Source organism: Leopardus geoffroyi, chromosome A1 (genome assembly GCF_018350155.1).
Source record: "Leopardus geoffroyi isolate Oge1 chromosome A1, O.geoffroyi_Oge1_pat1.0, whole genome shotgun sequence".
NCBI lineage: Eukaryota > Metazoa > Chordata > Mammalia > Carnivora > Felidae > Leopardus > Leopardus geoffroyi.
The window spans coordinates 23,202,836-23,222,917 of NC_059326.1; the positions used below are offsets into that span (position 1 = coordinate 23,202,836).

A 20,082-nucleotide genomic window follows, 5' to 3' on the forward strand; every position below is an offset into this window, starting at 1 on the left:
GAACAGAATAGAGAATCCAGAAATGAATCCACAAACATATGGCAAACTAATCTTTGACAAAGCAGGAAAGAATATCCAATAAAATAAAAATATTCTCTTCAGCAAATGGTGTTGGGAAAACCGGATAGTGACCTGCAGCAGAATGAACCTGGACCACTTTCTTACACCATACACAAAAATAAACTCAAAATGGATGAAAGACTTAAACGTAAGATAGAAAGCCGTCAAAATCTGCCAGGGAAAAGCAGGTAAAAGCCTCTTTGATCTCAGGTGCAGCAGCTTCTCACTCAACATGTCTCGAGGCAAGGGAAACAAAAGCAAAAATGAACTGGGACCTCATCAAGATAAAAAGCTTCTGCATAATGAAAAGAAACAATCAGCAAAACTAAAAGGCAACCAATGGAATGGGAGAAGATATTTACAAATAACATATCCGATAAAGGGTTAGTATCCAAAATCTACATAGCACTTCTCAAACTCAGTACCCGAAAAGCAGAATGCAGTCAAGAAATGGGCAAAAGACGTGAATAGACAATTTTCCAAAGAAGACATCCAGATGGCTAACAGACACATGAAAAAATGCTTAACATGGCTCATCATCAGGGAAATACAAATCCAAACCACAATGAGATACCACCTCACACCAGTCAGAATGGCTAATATTAACAACTCAGGCAACAACAGATGTTGGCGAGGATGCAGAGAAAGAGGATCTCTTTTGTACTGCTGGCGGGAATGCAAGCTGGTGCAACCATTCTGGAAAACAGTATGGCGGTTCCTCAAAAAGTTAAAAATAGAACGACCCTACAACCCACCTGCACTAGTAGGTATTTATCTAAGGGATACAGGTGTGCTGTTTCAAAGGGGCACATACACCTCAATGTATACAGCAGCACTATCGACAATAGCCAAAGTACGGAAAGAGCCCAAATGTCCATCAACAGATGAATGGATAAAGAAGAAGTGGTATATATATGAAATGGAGTATTACTCAGCAATCAAAAAGAATGAAATCTTGCCATTTGCAACAAAGTGGATGGAACTAGAGGGTATTATGCCAAACAAAATTAGAGAAAGACAAATATCATATGACTTCACTTATGTGGAATTTAAGATACAAAACAGATGAACATAAGGGAAGGGAAGCAAAAATAATATAAAAACAGGGAGGGGGGCAAAACATAAGAGACTCTTAAATACAGAAAACAAACTGAGGGTTGCTGGAGGGGTGTAGGTGAGGGGATGGGCTAAGTGGGTAAGGGGCATTAAGGAAGACACCTGTTGGGATGAGCACTGGGTATTATATGTAGAGGATGAATCACTAGAATCTACTGGAATCATTACTGCACTGTATGCTAACTAACCTGGATGTAAATTAAAAAATAAAATCTTAAAAAAAAAAGATTCTCCATCTCTGTCTCCTGCCCCTCCCCTACTTAAATAAATACATAAATAAATAACATGAAAAAGATCTCTTTAGCAAAGATTTGTATACTCTGTGACCCAGCCTTCCCATTCGTAGGTTTACATCCGACAGAAATCAGTACACACGTGAACCCTAAAGAAAGCATGCGCACATGCTCATAGCAGCCTTATTTGTAACAGCCTCAATTGGAAACGAGCCAAATGACCATGAGATTTAATTTTCTGAAAAGGCTCTCTAGGCGTATTGTCAAAAATAAGTCAGGATAAATTTTATGTCATGTGTATTTGACCTCAGTTAGTTGCAGGGGTAAAAACTGCAGGTGCAGTCTGGGAAAAAGAGGACAAGCACCCCTACATTAGAGGAGAGGCAGCTGGGACAACCTCACGGGACATGGATTCAGAAGACATGAAAGAAACAATGGACAAGAGATGGTGGCTGCTTTACGTGGGGGAAGGGAGTCTAATTTGAGCAATTCAGCAGGTGATGGAGTCATTCCTGGAGAGGAATACAAAGGCAACTTCAGTTTGGAACATAACAAATTAGAAGGACGGAAAAGCTCAGGTAGAGATGGGTGGTGTGTGGTTGGGTCTGAAGCTTAGGAAAAAGGTCCGAGCTATACATAATGTCTTTTGGAGAGTCCTCAACAATGGGTGGAAAGTGAATCTGTAAAGAAGGAAAAGAACAGAGGACAGGAGGATGAAGTCAAAAAAGCTGGTGAACAGCTTGGCTTGCCCGCCTGCTACTTTGTTCCTTCTGCCCATGATCTGTTCTGATAAGTAAAATGAGGAGTCCTATGTCATTGCATACAGAGCTACTGAGCATTATTATTAGGCAAAAAGCCAAATACTTAAACATAGCATACTAAAAATGGGAAATCTAGAATGGAAATTTGGGATTAAATGTGATAGATTCAACTTACAATATAATTAAGTACCTATCATAGTACTTGACACACAGTAGGTATAAACTAAATGCTTATGGAGGATCTTAACTATGGACTCACGTGTTCACTTTGTCAAGTCCATAAAGCGGAAGGCTTGGTCCATGCCTCTCAGTCATTGTGTGCTGTTATCTTTATTTGCATTCTTCACAAAGGCTACTCAAGCAAAGCACTGGCTTCTAAGTACAACATGAATAGTCGAATTATTTTTTAAAAAGGCAGCATTGATATGACTGATCTTATGTTGGAAGAAGACTTTGTTTTCTCCCCCGTAGATGATTCCCTGAGCTTTCCTTCTCCACAGTTCTCAGTTAATGTGATTCTTGCTGCCCCAAAGACAGTATTTTATTTGAAAGCATTTGCCTTATTTGGATAGCTATTAAAGAACTGTTTCTCCAAGGGAGGCTGAATTCACCACATGCTCCACTGGGAGGGTTTTTGCTAGGATACTGCACTTGCTTATCAGGGGATACAGGACACCTCAGGGATTGACCTGGCACACAGATGAAGGAAGAGATATTTCAGACTCCCCAGTGTCCTGGCAGAGCGAGGCATACTTCAGGAACTGTAGCGGACATTTAATTGTATGAGAATATTGCTAGTAGTCAGCATTAGTTTTTTTCCATTAAAGGTAATTCTCAAACCATCTAAGAATTAACTGCTTACCTAAGAGTTCTAAATCCTCCTCCAGTCATCTGCTTATTTAGAGAAATATTTACTGAGTGCTTACGGATGCCAACGGAGCATATTAGGTGCTGGGGAAAATGCAATCCCCTTCTAACATGAAACTTAAAAAATTTTTTTTCACCATCTTATTGAAAATACTTTTTAAAATTTCATCTCATTTTATTTTTATTTAAATTCAAGCTATTTAATATACAGTATAGTCTTGGCTTCAGAAGTAGAACCCAGTGATTCATCTCTTACATGTAACACTCAGTGCTCATCCTGCAAAATGCCCTCCTTAATGCCCATCACCCATTTAATCCACCTCTCCCTCAGACCCCCCTCCAACAACCCTCAGTTTGTTCTCTGTATTTAAGTGTCTCTTATGATTTGCCTCTCTCTTTGTTTTTATCTTATTTTTTCTTCCTTTCCCCTATGTTCATCTGTTGAGTTTCTCAAATTCCACATATAGCCCAGGTTAGTTTTTTTCTTTCCATAAACCTTCGTATCTAATTATGTGTATGTAAAACAAAAACAAAAACAAAAAACAATCTCATAAGCTCCTAATGAACCTGTCCATTAAGAATTTAAAGTAGCAGATAAGGAAAAACTCTACTTTGTGGTAAGTTTTTGAAGCTATAAGACATCTGCTTGGATAATCACTAACCTGAAGAATCAATGAATTCCCAATCAACTATATTTGAGATAAACCTATGGAACGGTTTCATCCATAAGGCTTGCCTGGTTTCCTCTTAAATTCAATCTGTTACAGTACCACACATCACTTAGCCTCTGGACAGCTTCTCTGTACACTCATGAAAGAATGACAATGAGAAAGGAAAATAATGTACTGCCTATCATGAAAACATCTTTGACCTTGAGTGCCCTTGAAAGGGTCTCATGGACCTCCCCAGACGTCACCTGGAGGACCACTGCCCTAGTCTAATCTCATTTTACCTATAAGGAAGCTGGATCTCACAAAGATTATGTGAGAAATCCAAAAGTCCATGGCCTGTTAATGACAGTATAATATCTCAGACAGTTTGTCTCACTTCTCTTGAGGTAGCTTCTGAATCAGAAACCTGGGAAATATACCCTAATGACCTGTCCTGTCACTCCAGTTGCAAAGACTGTCACACTATAGTACCAAAAATTTTGTTTTAAATAAAACAGACAAGGAAAGTCAACAAACGTGATAAATTCCGCAACAGGCATACTGTGTTAGCATCTGAATTAGGATCTTTATTTGAACAGAAACACTAGGGCAGATTCTATAGCCCTCCATGCAAGGCAGGCTGGTAATGACCAACTGCAGAGTAAATATCACAGAAAAATATAGAAAGCAGAATTGCCACAATATCACCATTCATCACATTTTCTGAATCTGAAATGCAATTGATGACATCATGCCAGCAAATTTTTCATAAGTACTGGCTGAAAGGGTGGTGGGTATATTAAAAGGCAGCAAATCAACTGGCAAGCATATAGAAATTTTTACGTAAGATGGAGTTGTTCTGAAATGTAGGTATTTTTCATTCTCTCACAGAACCTTATTTTGTTTTTTCAAAGTATATCAGGTTATCTTCTTCTTCCCCTAGAGATGATGACCTTTGTATGCTACCAGGTGATCTAAATCTTCTTTAAATGGATTGTAGCCTTGTTCCTTTAAACACCGCAGTGCGCAGAAAAGCTGGTCCAGTGGAGGAAATTCTTTCCAGGGAACCCATTCCCAACCTAGAAAAGAAAGATACCAAATCAATTTATTTAACTGGAAGGAAACAAAGAATATTTATTTTGGCAAGTTAACCTATACTTCGAAAAAATTAATTAAATATAAGAATGACTTGCAACTAATAATAACATGCTACTAATCACAGTGATGCCATGCATTAGCTCAGCTGTACCAACATCATTTGCCTTTAGAATGAAGATCTTAACAGAAGGGGGATCATTTAAAACATGCTGTTATTTCAACATGAGACCAAGCTTACAAGGGCCCCATGATGGTAAAATCCAGATTTAAGAGAATTCAATTTTTGCTTGAATATTTGGCTGAACAAAACATACAGAACTTTACACATGACAGGTGGTAACACTACCTGAAAACAAACCAGCTGCCCCACCTATAGAATAAGGTAAGTTACATTTCTAAGCTATCCTCCATCTTGTTAAAAAGTAATGGAAGCTGTGCAGAGAATAAAAATATTCTCTGGCTATGGTACACTTTAGATAGAAAGACAATATGGATAGGACTGATTTTCAAAAATCCATTGAAAAAGGAAAGATTTAACAGTATCTATTGTGAAATACACAAAATCCTAGAAAAATGCTCTAGGCAACAGTATTCTCTTTGATGACTTAAATGTAAGGAACATGAAAGCACAGATGCTCATAACAGGTGAATATATAAATATTATATTACTAAGATGTACACTCCATGTTCCAAGTTTCTTCATGGTCACACGCATATACTTATGTTTAAATGCAGTTTCTTCCACTAAGTGTTTCTCTGCCTGTAAGATACAGGTATGCAGTTTCATTCTGGGACAGGGGACAAAGAATCCATGAAATTAGAACAAGCTCAGGAAGGAGTGATCAGCAACTGTGACCTAAGAGTCTAAGAGAAAGAGAGTAGGACAGAAGGAGGGAGAAAGAAAGAGAGACAGAGAGAGAGAGGGAGAGAGGTGTCACCCAACAATGTGTTGCAAGATGCGGAATTAACAGTCTCAAGGGAGCTGTCTGTAAAGTTTATCCTGTCTGCGAGAAAATGAAGCATCTGGCTGATCCTCCTGATTATAATTGGATGGCTGGAGAAAAGATGTCATAACCAGTAACCTGAAGCAGGTGATCCAGATCCAGGATCTGACGAACATGGGAGAGAAAAAGCCTCTTTATGCTATAAATAAAACCACCACCACAGAGCTGCTGCACCCTGGCTGTGGTGCAGCTGGCTACCCAGCAAGTGAAAATAACTCCTGCTGTGTTGTCATGAAGGGCTAGAGAGGAATCAGTGTTTCTCTTTTTCTTTTTCTTTTTCTTTTCTTTTCTTTTCTTTTCTTTTCTTTTCTTTTCTTTTCTTTTTTTTTTTTTTTTTTTGAGGAATCAGTGTTTCTGATCAAATCTGACTTGGTGCTAGTAACCTTGGGCCTTATAAAATCATACTGTGTGACCTCAGATTACTAGCCTGTGAGAAGGTCAACAAAATGAAGGTGGACAAGCTCAAAAAAAGTTATATAAATGAAAAAAAATCACAAGGCATGTAAAAATGAGTCAAAACTACCAGATTCTAGGAAGGGAAAAACATTACATACCTTAACATAGTAACAAAAACTCTAACACAGAACTTTATAACATAGGATAATAATCATTTAGAAGTTGTTCAAATGTAGGCCGGTCTAGATACTATACTGAAGAACCTCATCCCCTTGTTCCCTTCTTCCTTCAACATGGTCTGAACAATATACTCTGAATAGGAGCCAGGCACGGGAGAGTCAAAGGTGAATGAGCCCAAACATCTGCTCTTTATGCATTCAAAGTTCAGTAAAGGAAAACTAGCGAGTACGATTTGAAGCTGAACACCCCAACTGAACCTGAGATGCCTTCTAACGTCAGGGGGAGAAAACTAGAAATACAGGCCTACAGTGCAGAGCAGGACAGGAAGTCGTGCCTTGCACCAGGCTTCAGCAACCCCAACCCCAACAGAGGCGGAGGCGGGGAGGCAGAGGCAGCCGGCTGGAGATTGGTCAGAACTGATGGGACAGTCAGTGGCTCTGCTGTTTTCCCCTCAGCCCTTCTCCACAAATGAATACTATGTCTGCTCCTTGTGAAGGACGCTAAGTATGCAAAACCAAAGCATTTCATCATTTTGTCTCGTCTTGTGTCAGGTTTTTGCTGCTGGTAGAAAAGAGAAAAACAAGGATATGGTCATTCCTTCCAAGTTTAGGGCTCTCTTTTAAGAGAACAATAATAATCTGTGCTTACTGCCTGAATATATGACACCCCGAACTAATTTTTAAAAATTCAGTTATGCGAACTGTACTTTGCTTTAAAGAAAAAAAGTAAATTGAGTCCTACAAAAAGTATTAAAGTGGAAATATACATATTTACACTGCAAGTTAATATTAAAAAGACAAGTAACTGTTCCTCCCCACAGCTTCAGGATGTCAAGACTACTGAGTTTTGTTTCCACTGTCACTCTGGACTCCCCTCTCTCCTATTCCTCCTTTTATCCAGGATCATTGGGGATGTGAGAGATAGAAGAACTTGTAGACAGCGCCCCCAGTGAACCTGGTACATTTTCTCACCTGCCCTTCTTAAGGCATGAATGATTTTAGTTGTACCTTAGGCCAACTGAAAGCCTTTGGATACTTCTTGGGTATTGATGTGTGTGTCGCTGTGATATAAGGAATATATATATAAGGAATATATATGATATATTCCTTATATCATAATCTATATATAGCTTTCCTCCCTGTTTTCTGGCACAGAGTTCCCGAAACCTTTCTATTTTCCTAAGAGATAGGGACGAGAGGAACACTTGCTATCCATAATAAGCCTCTTTCAACCGTACCTGAGTTTATGCTAATAAGCTGATGGGTGGCTGGGCTGAACCTATCCTTAGATAGGTTCAGAATTGGGGGCTGGTGACCAGAAAGATACATCCCACCTGAGGAGAGAGGAGAGGAGCTGGAGATTGAATTAATCACCAGCAGATAATGATTTAATCAATCATAGAGACTATGATAATATGTACCAATCCCATTACATACGAACCTCTATGAAAACCCCACACAACAGGATTCAGAGAGTTTTCTGGGAGGTGAACACGTCAAGGTGCTCATTGAGAGTACGGATGCTCTTCGTCCCTCCCTCTGCCCACCTTGCCAGTGCGTCTTCCATGTGGCTGTTTCTGAGCTGTTTCCTCTATAACAAACTTATATAATGTAAGTAAAGTGGTTTCCTGAGTTCTGAAGGCCATTCTAGCAAATTACTGAACCTGAGGAGGAGGTTGTGGGAACCCCAATTTATAGCCAGGTGACCAGAAGTACAGGAGGCCAGGACTTAGCGACTGGTATTTGAAGTGGGTGCAGTCTCGTGGGACGGACTCTGTAATGTTTGGGATCTGACACTGACTCCAGGTAGACAGTGCAAGAATGTAACTGAATTACAGGGCATCCAATTGATGTCCGGAGAACTATTTGATGTGAAGAAAAGAGCCACAGGTTTGGTGTTGGAGTGTAGTGAGTAAAAATAGCTCAGATGTTGCTAGTTCACTTTAGATGATTCCAAGTCATTACCTGTTTTATAAAAAGTCGTATATGACTCAACAGGCCTTCGGGTAGAACATGCCCTTCTGTTCAGTCAATGAATTCAATCTGCAAACCACTTAACTCATGATTTATCCATTCTAGAAATTTCACTTCTTCCAGGCCTTGGCACATATGCCCTCTCCTCAGAGGCCCTCCATGAGCACCCTGTCTGATGCAGCACCCATGGGTCACTATCCTTTACACCGTTTTACTTTTATTCTTATTCCTTATCATTACATTGTAAAGTATCTGCTAATGTGTTGCCTTTCCCCCGGATTAAAAAAAATGTAAAACCTGAGAGGGGAGGGACTTTGTTCCACACACCACTGTTTCTTTAGCGCCTAGAATGGTACCTGGCATGCAGTACTCAGTAAGCATTTGTTGAATGACAAGATTCTTCCATACAGGAGAATAAATTAAATGTTTATAGGGGAGGTCCAGTACACAAGACCGCTTGGATAAGGTTTCACAAGGCAAAGAATATATTTGGTAAGTTTGATATTTTATTCCTTCTCATGGAGTTTTATGAAATTTGAAGAGAGATGATCCATGCAAAGCCCTTAGGACAATGCTTAGCACACAGTAAATCACATCAATGTTGTTAAAGCTTTCAGAGCACTCGACTCAACACCGAGGATAATTGTTTTGTCAGGTTAGTCACTCTCCATGCAAGGAAATTTGTATCTTTCTTACACAAGTGAGAAAACTGAGGATGGCACCTTCAACGTTTTGCTTAAAATCAGTCTGAAGCAAAATTAAATGCTAAAAATAAAACTAAGACTTACTGAGTACTTACAGTGTTCATTTGGTTCTTTATATGTATTAACTAATTTTATCCCTACAACAACCCATCGGAGGTAGTTGTTATTATCACAGAGGAGAAAAGAGACCCAGAGACATGAAATAACTCGCCCAAGGTTACAAACCTCTACGTGGAAAAACCAGGATGCAAGTCAAGTAGTCTGGCTCCAGGCCAGTTCTGTTTCCTGCTATATGCTTATGTCTCCAGGATTTAAGTATATGTATTTACACTTCTGTATGAAAAGAGTAATTCTCTTTGCATGGCAAACATAATGTAATACTCAGATGATAAACTCCTCAAAGAACATGAATTATTACACATAATTCTCTTACTTTCATTTTTTTCAGGCTCTGTGTTCTTTGGTTCTGAATCATAAGTCATGTCCACTTCCCCTTTCATTAGTATTGTCACATAATGGTAATTTTCTTTCTTATCAAAGGAATTCACGACTGAGGCAAAGCGAACATTTTTCAAGCGAAGAGCTGCTTCTTCCCAGGTTTCCCTTTGAGCACATTCTTCCCACGTTTCACTGGAAAACAGAAGCACAGCACTGTATTCAATTTTAGTTACATAACTTATTATTTTTTTGCCATGAAATTCCTGCCTAGAAATTTCTAGTCTAAAGCAAAAAACAAAAAACCCTGTAATTGGCTCTTGCTTTCTAACAATCAATCAACAACCCTGCCTTTGGACATTCTCTTTATCTCAACTATAAAGTATCTGAAGTTATCTGAAGACCAAAAGGACTTCCTATTGAGAAAAAAAGAACATTTAGCCAACTCAGCACTAGTTCACGTGCCTGGCAACTGTATGCAATCAGGAGACAGTTAAGGATACAGTTAAGAGCACAGGCTTTGGAGTCAGCTAAACCTAATAAAAAGAGGTAATACTACTTTCCAACGGGGTTGTTGCAAGTGTATCAAGAAGTGGATGATGTCTTTTCCTGCAGTCTCAGAATTGTCGTTGAAGCCTTCAAATTCAGGACAATAGGCAATAAACACCTCAAATTCTAAACAGTATGGCAAGAGAGAAAACAGATGCCATCTAAAGGCTTGCAAGTCTCTTGACCTTCACCCTACCCAGCCTACATAATAAGGAGATTTAGGGCAGGGAGGAAAGTTATGAATTTTCAAGCATAGTAGCAACGTTTCCCTTCATCCTGATGAAAGGACAACTCTGCCTGAAGCCAAGTGAGAGGTGCTTCAGGAAAACTGTTCACAGAGATTGGGTGTGATTCCCAAGGAGATACTGGCGTGTTCCTCCCCTGCTAAAGTCATATCGAGCTGCAGAAACTCACAGGCCTGTGATTCAGAGTAGAGGTGGTACAAAGGTAAGAGCTCTTGGGCAAGTCTAAAGTGTGTCCCTTGGTGTTTAGGGATGTACGTGAATAGAGAAGCTGACGTTTATTCCCACTTTGAGAATCTGGAAAGCAGGAGACTGGCTACAGAAGCCCACAATGAATGAGCAAGGAGAAAGGGTGACAGTGAGGGCATTACTCCCATTGTGAATTTTCTTCTGGGTCCAGTAGATGCTACAAGAGACTGCTGGGGATCCCAGCAGAAAGAAAAAGCAAGATAGTGTTCTAATAAGCAAGAGCTAAATCAGCCACCTATGTCTGAGAACTGTGCAGGAAAGACATCCTTGTGGGATTTCCAAACAATCAACAGACATACCCTGAGGAAGAGGGCACAACATCCAGAGGGCACCAATGGATGGATCACAGCAGCACTAGTCATGTAAAAAGTTTGGCCCACCCTCTCCATCCCCAACATCCTGGAGAGGGAAGGAAACCAGAAACAGTGAGAAAAGGAGGAGGTCTTCCTCCTCTCTCCTTTTCCCCACTACAGACAAATGCTTGGAAGTGGATCATAATGACCAAACGTGATTTATTTTTCTAATCAAGTGACAGGAAAACTATAGAATTTGCAGGAAATGTCAGAGAACAGCAGAAAAGGGAAAGACAACAGAAGGAGGGGTGCTTGGGTGGCTTAGTCAGTTAAGCCTCCAACTCTTGGTTTCCACTCAGGTCATGATCTCTTGGTTTTGTGGGTTTTAGCCCCGTGTCAGGCTCTGCACTGGCAATGTGGAGCCTGCTTGGGATTCTTTCTCTCTCCCTCTCTCTCTGCCCCTACCCCACTGGCAGTGTCTCTGCCTATCTCAAAATAAATAAGTAAGCTTAAAAAAAATTATAAAGACAAGGGAAGGAGAAAATAAAGCCATTTTCTATTTGTCTCCTGTCAAACTTAGCCCATTCAGTATACCAGTCATATAAAGATAAGTGAAAGCATATATGTGAAGAGCTTGGCATAATATCTAGCACTCAGTAAAAAGCTCATTAAAGGACAATTTTGCCTATTATCATTGGATATCTGAGTAAAGATTCCGATACTTTATTGTGTTAGCATTAAGATATCTATCTCTAGCCATTGCAATTGACAAAGTACAATACAGTGTGTCCCTCTGGGCAATGTGACCCTTAACCTGGAAATTTTATTAGTTATTAACTGAAGGTTTATCTTAATTATCTAGGGGCACCTGGGTGGCTCAGTTGGTTAAGTGGCTGACTTCGGCTCAGGTCATGATCTTGCAGTTCGTGAGATCAAGCGCTGCGTCGGGCTCTGTGCTGACAGCTCAGAGCCTGGAGCCTGCTCCAGATTCTGTGTCTCCCTCTCTCTCTGCCCCTCCCCTGCTCGCACTCTGTCTCTCTCTCAAAAATAAACATGAAAAAAAATTTTTTAAATGTTTTATCTTAATTATCTAAAAATGATAAACTTATTGATGTTTTTTAAAATCCTGAAAACCATTTAAAAAATTCCATGTGCTAAAAGATCATAGGAATTCCATGTTTTATCAAAGACAAAGTCTGATTAAAAGGCACCTGCATCAAGTCTCTAACTAGCACTTTATAACAAATAGGTAGATTACAAGAATATAGTCAGAATGTAAGAAATTCTAATGACCCATACTCTTCAACATGGGATGGTAAAAAAAAGGGAAAGAGGGATTACTGTTAGATTTGGAGACTTAAATTTATCAATCCCAAATCACAATCAATCCCAAAGTACAATCTTCCTTTGATCTTGATTGGTAGAAAACAATACATTTTCAAGACAAATGGGGAAAGTGGTACAGACTGACTATATCACAGGTTATTAAAGAATTATCTTGTTAAGGTGTGAAAACGTATTTTCTTAAGGTGTGAAAATGGAGTTACATTTTTTAAAAAAGCCTATGACACATATATAACGAACTGTTTATGGGCAGTATAATAAATGTCCGCGTTTTCCTTCAGAAGTCTAGAAAACAAGGGATCTGTGTGTCTGTTGGGATGGAGCAGTAAAGATGAAACAAGAACAAGCCGAGTAGTAAGTATATGAGGATTCACCAACTGTTTACTTTCATGTATGTTTGCACTTTCACACTAATGCAAAAACAAGCGCTGGCTCTGATCGCTTTAGATACTGTTCATCCACCGTTGACTTTAACCTATTCTCACTTCAGAACCCACCTTTTAGCAAAATCCCCGGCTTTCCGCACCATTGGGTAGATCTGACCCTTAACTGTCCAACTTCCTTTATCGGTCTGATCCGCCATCAAACACAGAATGCCACGTTAAAGAGTGCTCCGTCCAACCTCCCCACTGTATAGATGAAGACACCGAGGCCCAGAGTTTCACTAGCCCATGTGCTTGGTCACGGCGCAGCCAAACCTGCGCGGGCAGGACACAGGCCGTCCATCCGTGTACGTTTAGTGCACAGCCCGAATCGTGCAAGTGCCTGAACTGCCACAACTGGGCTAGATCTTCATAAAGACCCACTTTCCGCCTCTTATATGTAAACATTAAGAAAAACACACCCTACACATCAGCCCGCAGGCGCGGATAGAAGGCTGCCGGCAGAAAAAGGACTGGGCTGGCGGGGCTCAGGCCGACCACAGACCCTTCGCCAGCCCTCCGCAGCTCAGCGCCCCCTCCCGGCCGGCGCTTGCACCCAGGAGCGCGGCGGCCCGAGGAGAGAACAGAGGAACGCGCGAGATGACGCAGCGTCGGCGCACACGCAACGACGCAACGACGCACGCACCGGGAGAGCTCGTCCTTCCCGTGCAAGTTCGGCTCTCCTTCGGTGGGCCCTGTGGTTGCTTACCCGAATTCCAAATGGCCCCCGGGGAGTTGATAACTGCCGGCTCCTACAGTCCCTTTCCTCTTCCCCAGGAGGACGCAACGAGGATGCTTGTTGCTAGTCACCACTACTCCTACCGCGACTCCAAGCCGCCTACCCTGCGGCTCCGCGCGGGCCGTCATAGCGCGCGGGACCCAGCAGAGGCTGCGGGAAGTGACGTTCGCCCCACCCCATGGGTCACGACCAGTCTCGCTGAACCTGCGCGGGCACCTGAAATCAAAGCCCGAGTCCCTGGGACGTAACCTTCTTGCGTGGTGTCTCTGACTCACGTGGGGATCCCAGCTTGAGAAGTGTCGCGTTGCCTACCCCAGGACTGCCCGTCAAGGTTTCGTTTTAAGTAATGCCACTTACTGTTGTACTTTCAACGTTTATTTTATTCTCTATTCTCAGATTTCTCCATCATGCGTTTACCAGCCACACGCTTTTATAAACCTCTGGCCTTTGCACTTCCCATTTCTTTGTGTTTGGGTGAACTTCACCACCACAGTAAATTCATTCTAATTATAACTCCAGTCAGTGTTGGACCAGGACAAGGACGGATAGTATAGAAACAACCTAGTATAAATAATTGAGAGTATTAACACAACATGGGAAAAAATTAAGGACAAACAAATTGTGCTGGAAGGAGCTAGATATTTGAGAGGAAAGAGAGGCACTGTTCAGTTGTTTGCACACCATGCACTGGCAAAATAATCCCACCTGAAACAGAATTGTAATGAAAGTGAACTAAAAACGAGCAAATAACTAGACTTTGGATGGGGAGGATTTAATTTTTTTTTTTCATTAAAATAAATTAAGTTTGGGGCGCCTGGGTGGCTCAGTTTGTTGGGCGTCCGACTTCGGCTCAGGTCATGATCTCGCAGCCTGTGAGTTCAAACCGGGTGTCAGGCTCTGTGCTGACAGCTCAGAGCCTGGAGCCTGCTTCAGATTCTGTGTCCCTCTGGCTCAGCCCCTCACCCGCTCATGCTCTGTCTCTAAGAATAAGTAAAACATTAAAAAAAATTAAAATAAGTTTTACTTCTACCAAAGTAATGTACATATAATTTAAAAAGTCAAATGTTAGAAAATGAAGTAAGGATGGGTAGGGAAAACTTTACCCACTAGTACTCCTTTCATTCACTTTTAGCTCTTTGAACTATTATTTCTGACATTTGCCTTTGTATTTCAAAGTATTAAGCTTATTATTTATGTTCAGGTGAGTGACTAAACACTTGTACAGCATCTGTCCTTCCACCCACAAATGCATCCTTTAATAAGTTAGGTATCAGAAAGATATTCTGTAATATTTTCCCAAATAAAAATTGGCAACATATAGAAAGGATAATATGTCACCACTGGACAAGGGTAAAATACAGGGTGGGCTTAATATTTGAAAAATCAATCAATGTAATTTACTGTGTTAAAAGAGAGAAAGAGGAAACACATATAATCATCCTAATAGATGCAGAAAAAAAACTTGAGAAAATTCAAGACTTATTTATGATTTTAAAAAGATTTAAGCAAAAAAATTTAAAAGAATTTTAACAACCTGACAATAGGGTATCTACAAAGACCTACAACTAACATATTTAATAGTTGTTATGGTCTCAGTTAGGTCCCCCCACTAAATTTGTCTGTTGGAGTCCTAACCCCCAGTACCTCAGATTATAGCTGTATTCAGAGACAGGGCCTTTAAAGAGGTAATTGAGTTAAAATGAGGTCATTAGGGTGACTCCTAATCCAATATGACTGGTGTCCTTAAAGAAAAGGAGATTAAGGCACAAACACAGACAGAGGAAAAAACATGTAAAAACACAGGGAGAAGACAGGCTAAGAAGAGAGGCCTCAGGAAAAGCCAGTCCCACTGACACCTTGATCTTAGACTTCTAGACTCCAGAATTGAGTGAAAATACATGTTATTTAAGCCAGTTAGGCTGGGGTACTTCCTTATGGCAGCCCTAGCTGTCTAATACATTGGTGAAAGACTAAGATTTGAAAGAAGCAAGGATATCACTTTAAGTCATCACATTGCTGGAGATTCTAGTAAGTGCAACCAATAAAATCAAGAAATATCAGTAAAAGACTGTTAAATCAGGAAGGAAGAAGTAACTGTCTCCATTCACAGACAATCCTGAGAAGTCCACAAAAAAGCTACTGAAACAAATTTAGCAAGTTTCTAGGATTCAAATCAATTATATTTCGATATATGGGTAGTCCCAATTTACGATGGTTCTGTTTATGATTTTTTTTACTTTATGATGGTGTAAAAGCAATACACAATCAGTAGAAACCATGATTTGAATTTAGAATTCCAATGTTTCCCCAGGGTGGTGGCATGGCATGTGGGCAGCGGGTTGTGATGCTGGGCAGCAGTAGTGAGCCATCGGTGCCAGTACCTATGCAACCATTCTGTTTTCCACTCAGTACAGCATCCATCCAGTAAATTACATGAGGTATTCAATGCCTCATTATACAATAAGTAAATAATAAATAATATTTAATAAATTCAGAAACTGAGTTCAAAACCAATATCCTAGAAAATATAAAATACTAGGGGATAAATCTGGCAAAAGATGTGCAAAACCTGTATACCGAAAACTATTGAAAATCACTGAGGGAAATTAAATAAAAGGAGAAAAATACGTGGTCATGGACCAGAAGTCTCCATATTGGTTTTTTTTAAGTTAATTTATTTATTTTGAGAGAACACACACCAGTGGGGGAGGGGCAGAGAAAGGGAGAGAGAGAGGATCCCAAGCAGGTTCCGCACTGTCAGCACAGAGCCCGATGCAGGGCTTGAACCATGAGATCATGAGCTGAAATCAAGAGTCAGATGCCTATCGAACTGAGCCATATGGGTGCCCCAGAGGACTCCATATTGTTAATCTGACAAATCTCTTCAAATTAATTTATATGGATTCAATGATATCCCAACCAAAATACCAGGAGCCTTTTTTTTCCCCCAGTAGAAATGGACTGATTTTAAATTTTATTTAGAAATGCAAAGGAATAGAATAATCAAAACAAGTTTTAAAAAGGAGAAATTTGAAGGATTCTTACTACCTGATTTCAAGACCGAGGATAAAGCCACACTAATTTAAAAAATATGGTATTTATAAAAGCATAGACACATAAATCAATGGACAGAATGGAGAGGCCAGAAATAGGCCTTTTTTAACAGACGGTGTTAGAACAACAACAAAGGATTATTTAATTTATACTTGGTGCCACGTATAACAAACAGGTCATTCATAAAAGACTATTCCTAAGTGAAAACACCTAAAAGTATATATTTTCTATAAAAAAATATAAGAGCATATCTTTGTGATCTGGGTAGGCATAGATTTGTTAGATATGACACCAAAGGTATGATCTGTTAAAAAAATTGATAATTTGGACTTAACTTACTCTCTTTGAGAGACACTATTATGGACTGAATTGTATTTCACCCCTCCCCAACTTTATATGTTGAAGTCGAACCCCCAAATATATTTGATTACGGGGACTTTGGGATTTAGATGAGGTCATAAAGGTGAGATCCTCATGATGGGATCAGTGCCTTTATCAGAGACCAGAGAGCTGATCTCTCCCCAACATGTGAGGACATAAGAAGAAGGTGACTGCACACTAGAAAGATGGCTCTCACAAGAATCTGCTGGCACCTTGATCTTGGACTTCACAGGCTCCAGGACTGTTAGAAACAAATGTCTGTTGTTTAAGACACCCAGTGCATGGTAGATATTTGATTTTAGAAGCCTGAGGTAACTAAGACATACAGTATTTTTAAAAATGAAAAGATAAGCTGCAGACTTTGGAGAAAAATTTGCAAATCACATTTCTGACAAAGGATTTGGATCTAGAATATGTAAGGAATCCTCAAGACCAAAAACAATAAAGCTAACAACCCGATAAATAAATGGGCAAAATGATTGAGCTGAGATTTCACCAAAAAGAGATATGAGTGGCAAATAAACACATATAAATATGTGCAACATAATGAGTCATTAAAAATTTAAACTACACTGAGGCACCTGTATAGATCTACTAGAATGAATAAGTTTTTTTTTTTTTTTTTTTTTTTTACCACAAAAACTGGTAATACCAAGTGCTGGCAGTCCAGTTAGAATTCTCATACGTTGTTGGCAGGGGATGTGGGAAACAAAAACAAAAGAAAAAAATTAAATTTCCTTACTGCCTACAGCCCACTGACAAGTCCTTGAAACAGGCAGAGTGGCATTCCTCTAGGAACTCAGATGCCTCAGTGATGATACTTTGCTAAGGGGCCAAAGGGAACCTTAGCTTAACATTATCCCCAGCTCCAGGATCCTGTAAGTCTATGACATATAAAAATTCCTTTGGAAACTTGCTTTATCTCTACCCCCCCAAGATCTATGTTAGCAATCATCCTCCAAGAATATGGCCCGCTGATACACATCTGAAGGGTCTCATTACTCAGCTTTTACTAATCATTAGTAAATGACATTTTCCTAACAATAGCTAGCCCTCTCAAGGTCCTGGGAACCTTGCTTCCAAAATTCCTTAGAGATTTAATACTATCCATATCCCCCTCCCAACTTGAAAGTGTATAATCAGTCACCCCTCACAACCCCAGTGCAGCTCTTTCTGCCCATGCGTCCTGTCCCTGCACTTTAATAAAACCACCTTTTTGTAACAAAGAGGTCTCAAGAATTCTTTCTTGGTCATCAGCTCTAAACCCCAACATTTATTTCCACATCAGTGGGAATGCAAAGTGGTACAGCCACTTTGGAAAGCAATTTACTGTTTTGTATAATGTTAAGCATAGGTTTATCCTACAACTCAGCAATCCCATTCTTAGAAATTTACCCAGAAGAAATGAAAACGTATGTTCAAAGACCTATATGCAAATATTGTAGTGGCTTTATTCATAATTATCAAAAACTGGAAATAATTCAAATGGTCTTCTATTGGCAAATGGATAAATCAGCTGTAGTACATTCATACAATGTAGTAAGTTCGTACAATAGAAAACTACTCAGCAATGTAAAGGAATAAACTTCTGATACATTTAACATGGATAAATTTACATTATATTAAGTGAAAGAAATCAGATATAAAGAGCTGCCATGTATATGATTTCATTTATGTGACACTCTAGAACAGATGGAACTACAGACATAGCAAACAGATCAGTTTTGCCTGGGGCTGAGCTTGTGAAGGGGCTGACTATAAGGGCACAAGGGATGTTTGTGGATGAAGGAACTGTTCTATATTTTGACTGTGGCAGCGGTAACATGACCATGTGTTTGTTAAAACTCATAGAACTATGCACTAAAATGAATGAATTTTACTATATGTATATTACACCTCAATAAATCTGACTTTAAAAAAAGAAACCAAAAAAGAAAGATGCAATATGAACTTGTGGAAAGAAAAAGTTGAGTTGCAATTCAGCGGTGCAGAGGTTCAAGGCAGCACAGAGCTAAACTGCTCTATTTACCAATGTCAAAAGTTGTCATCCTTGTGTGTGGAGCTGTTTTCTGAAGATTGTGGTGTTTCCTGGGAGCTAGTCTTAGGCTGGAGCCTGAGCTGGGGGAAGGGGAGGGGTGGGTATGTTCTAGGTCACGCATTCCTGTTAAGGAGAGTAGGCCACTCCTAACACGTAGTAGGAAGTCAGGGGCTAAAGGAGTGGTAGGTGAGGACAGCCTGTGATATTCAGAAGTCACATTTAGTAGCCAGTTTAAAGTTTTCTCTTTTGGGTTTATAATTTCATTTTACCATCCTGAAGCCTTCAATAAAGTCTGGTTGTATGTCACAGCCTGGTCTTGCCTAAACTTTGAAGAATCTTGTAAAGATGTGAAAAAAGAATAGCATCAGCCCAGAGAAGCACTAAGGTCAAGGAGAATGTCTTTGATCTTGGTGTCCTGGGGACTCAGAGCAGTGACTCACCTGTAATGCCCTATAGATGAATCTTAAACAGAAGCTTCTCTCCTCATTACTGATGTGGAGAACAACGGCAAAAGAAAAAAAATTAAATTTTCTTATAACTTACAGCCCATTGACAAGTACATGGGACAGGCAGGGTAACCTTCCTCTGGGAACTCTGTTGCTTCGATGTTAATACATTGCTAGAGAGAGGCAAAAGGCAACCTTAGCTTGACCTTAGCCTGACCTCCAGGTTCCTATAAGTTTACTTAAATGTGTGATAATCCCTTTGGAAACTTCCTTTATCTCTGCCCCTTACCCTCCCAAGATACATGTTAGCAATTATCCTTCAAACATATGGCCCACTGATACATATCTGAAGGGTCTCATGACTAAGGTTTTACTAGACAGTAGTAAACGACCTTTCCCCAACAGCAGCTAGCCCCTCATGGTCCTAGAAACCCTTCTTCCAAATTCCTCCTCCCAACTTGAAAGTATATAATCAGCCACTTTTCACAACTTCGGTGCAGCTCTTTCTGCTCATAAGTCTTGTCCCCATGTTTTAATAAAAACACCATTTTTCACCAAAGAGTTCTCAAGAATTCTTTCTTGACCATTATTAGCTCCCAAACCGCAACATTTCACGTCAACTATCGGTATAACAAAATAGTTTCAATGTATTTAAGCAAACTAGAAAACAGTTTTCCCTGATACATTTATGCTGTATGTAAAACAGTGGCATGATCCACGTGAAATACAAATAGTTATGACGGGAAAAAGACACCATTCATATGTTTATGAATCACACAAAAGAAGTGTAAATCAACCCACTTAGTTGATACTTAACTCTTTTCTAGAGAATCCACATGTCACAATTC

The 20,082-nt window shown here is 39.9% G+C and overlaps 1 protein-coding gene and 1 long non-coding RNA gene across 7 annotated transcripts; both read right to left on the reverse strand.

The window, feature by feature from the left end:
* Positions 1 to 1,218: 1,218 nt before the first annotated feature.
* On the reverse strand, positions 1,219 to 15,785 carry LOC123597439. Its single transcript, XR_006712125.1, has 3 exons — positions 15,775 to 15,785; positions 13,688 to 13,699; positions 1,219 to 1,389 (listed from the first exon to the last, which is right to left on the reverse strand). It is a non-coding gene; the product is annotated as an uncharacterized LOC123597439 (long non-coding RNA).
* NUDT15 (nudix hydrolase 15) lies at positions 4,254 to 13,521 on the reverse strand. 6 transcript variants are annotated; one of them, XM_045476184.1, is made up of 4 exons: positions 13,286 to 13,520; positions 9,476 to 9,693; positions 7,603 to 7,698; positions 4,254 to 4,766 (listed from the first exon to the last, which is right to left on the reverse strand). In XM_045476184.1, exons 1-4 carry the CDS (start codon positions 13,441 to 13,443, stop codon positions 4,627 to 4,629), a joined length of 612 nt encoding a protein of 203 aa, XP_045332140.1. In that variant the 5' UTR covers positions 13,444 to 13,520; the 3' UTR covers positions 4,254 to 4,626. The 6 variants fall into 6 exon arrangements, with proteins under 6 accessions (XP_045332140.1, XP_045332147.1, XP_045332157.1 ...); XM_045476191.1 differs by having other exon boundaries at positions 9,476 to 9,672; positions 13,286 to 13,516; XM_045476201.1 differs by lacking the exon at positions 13,286 to 13,520 and adding an exon at positions 12,652 to 12,940 and having other exon boundaries at positions 9,476 to 9,672.
* Positions 15,786 to 20,082: the final 4,297 nt, after the last annotated feature.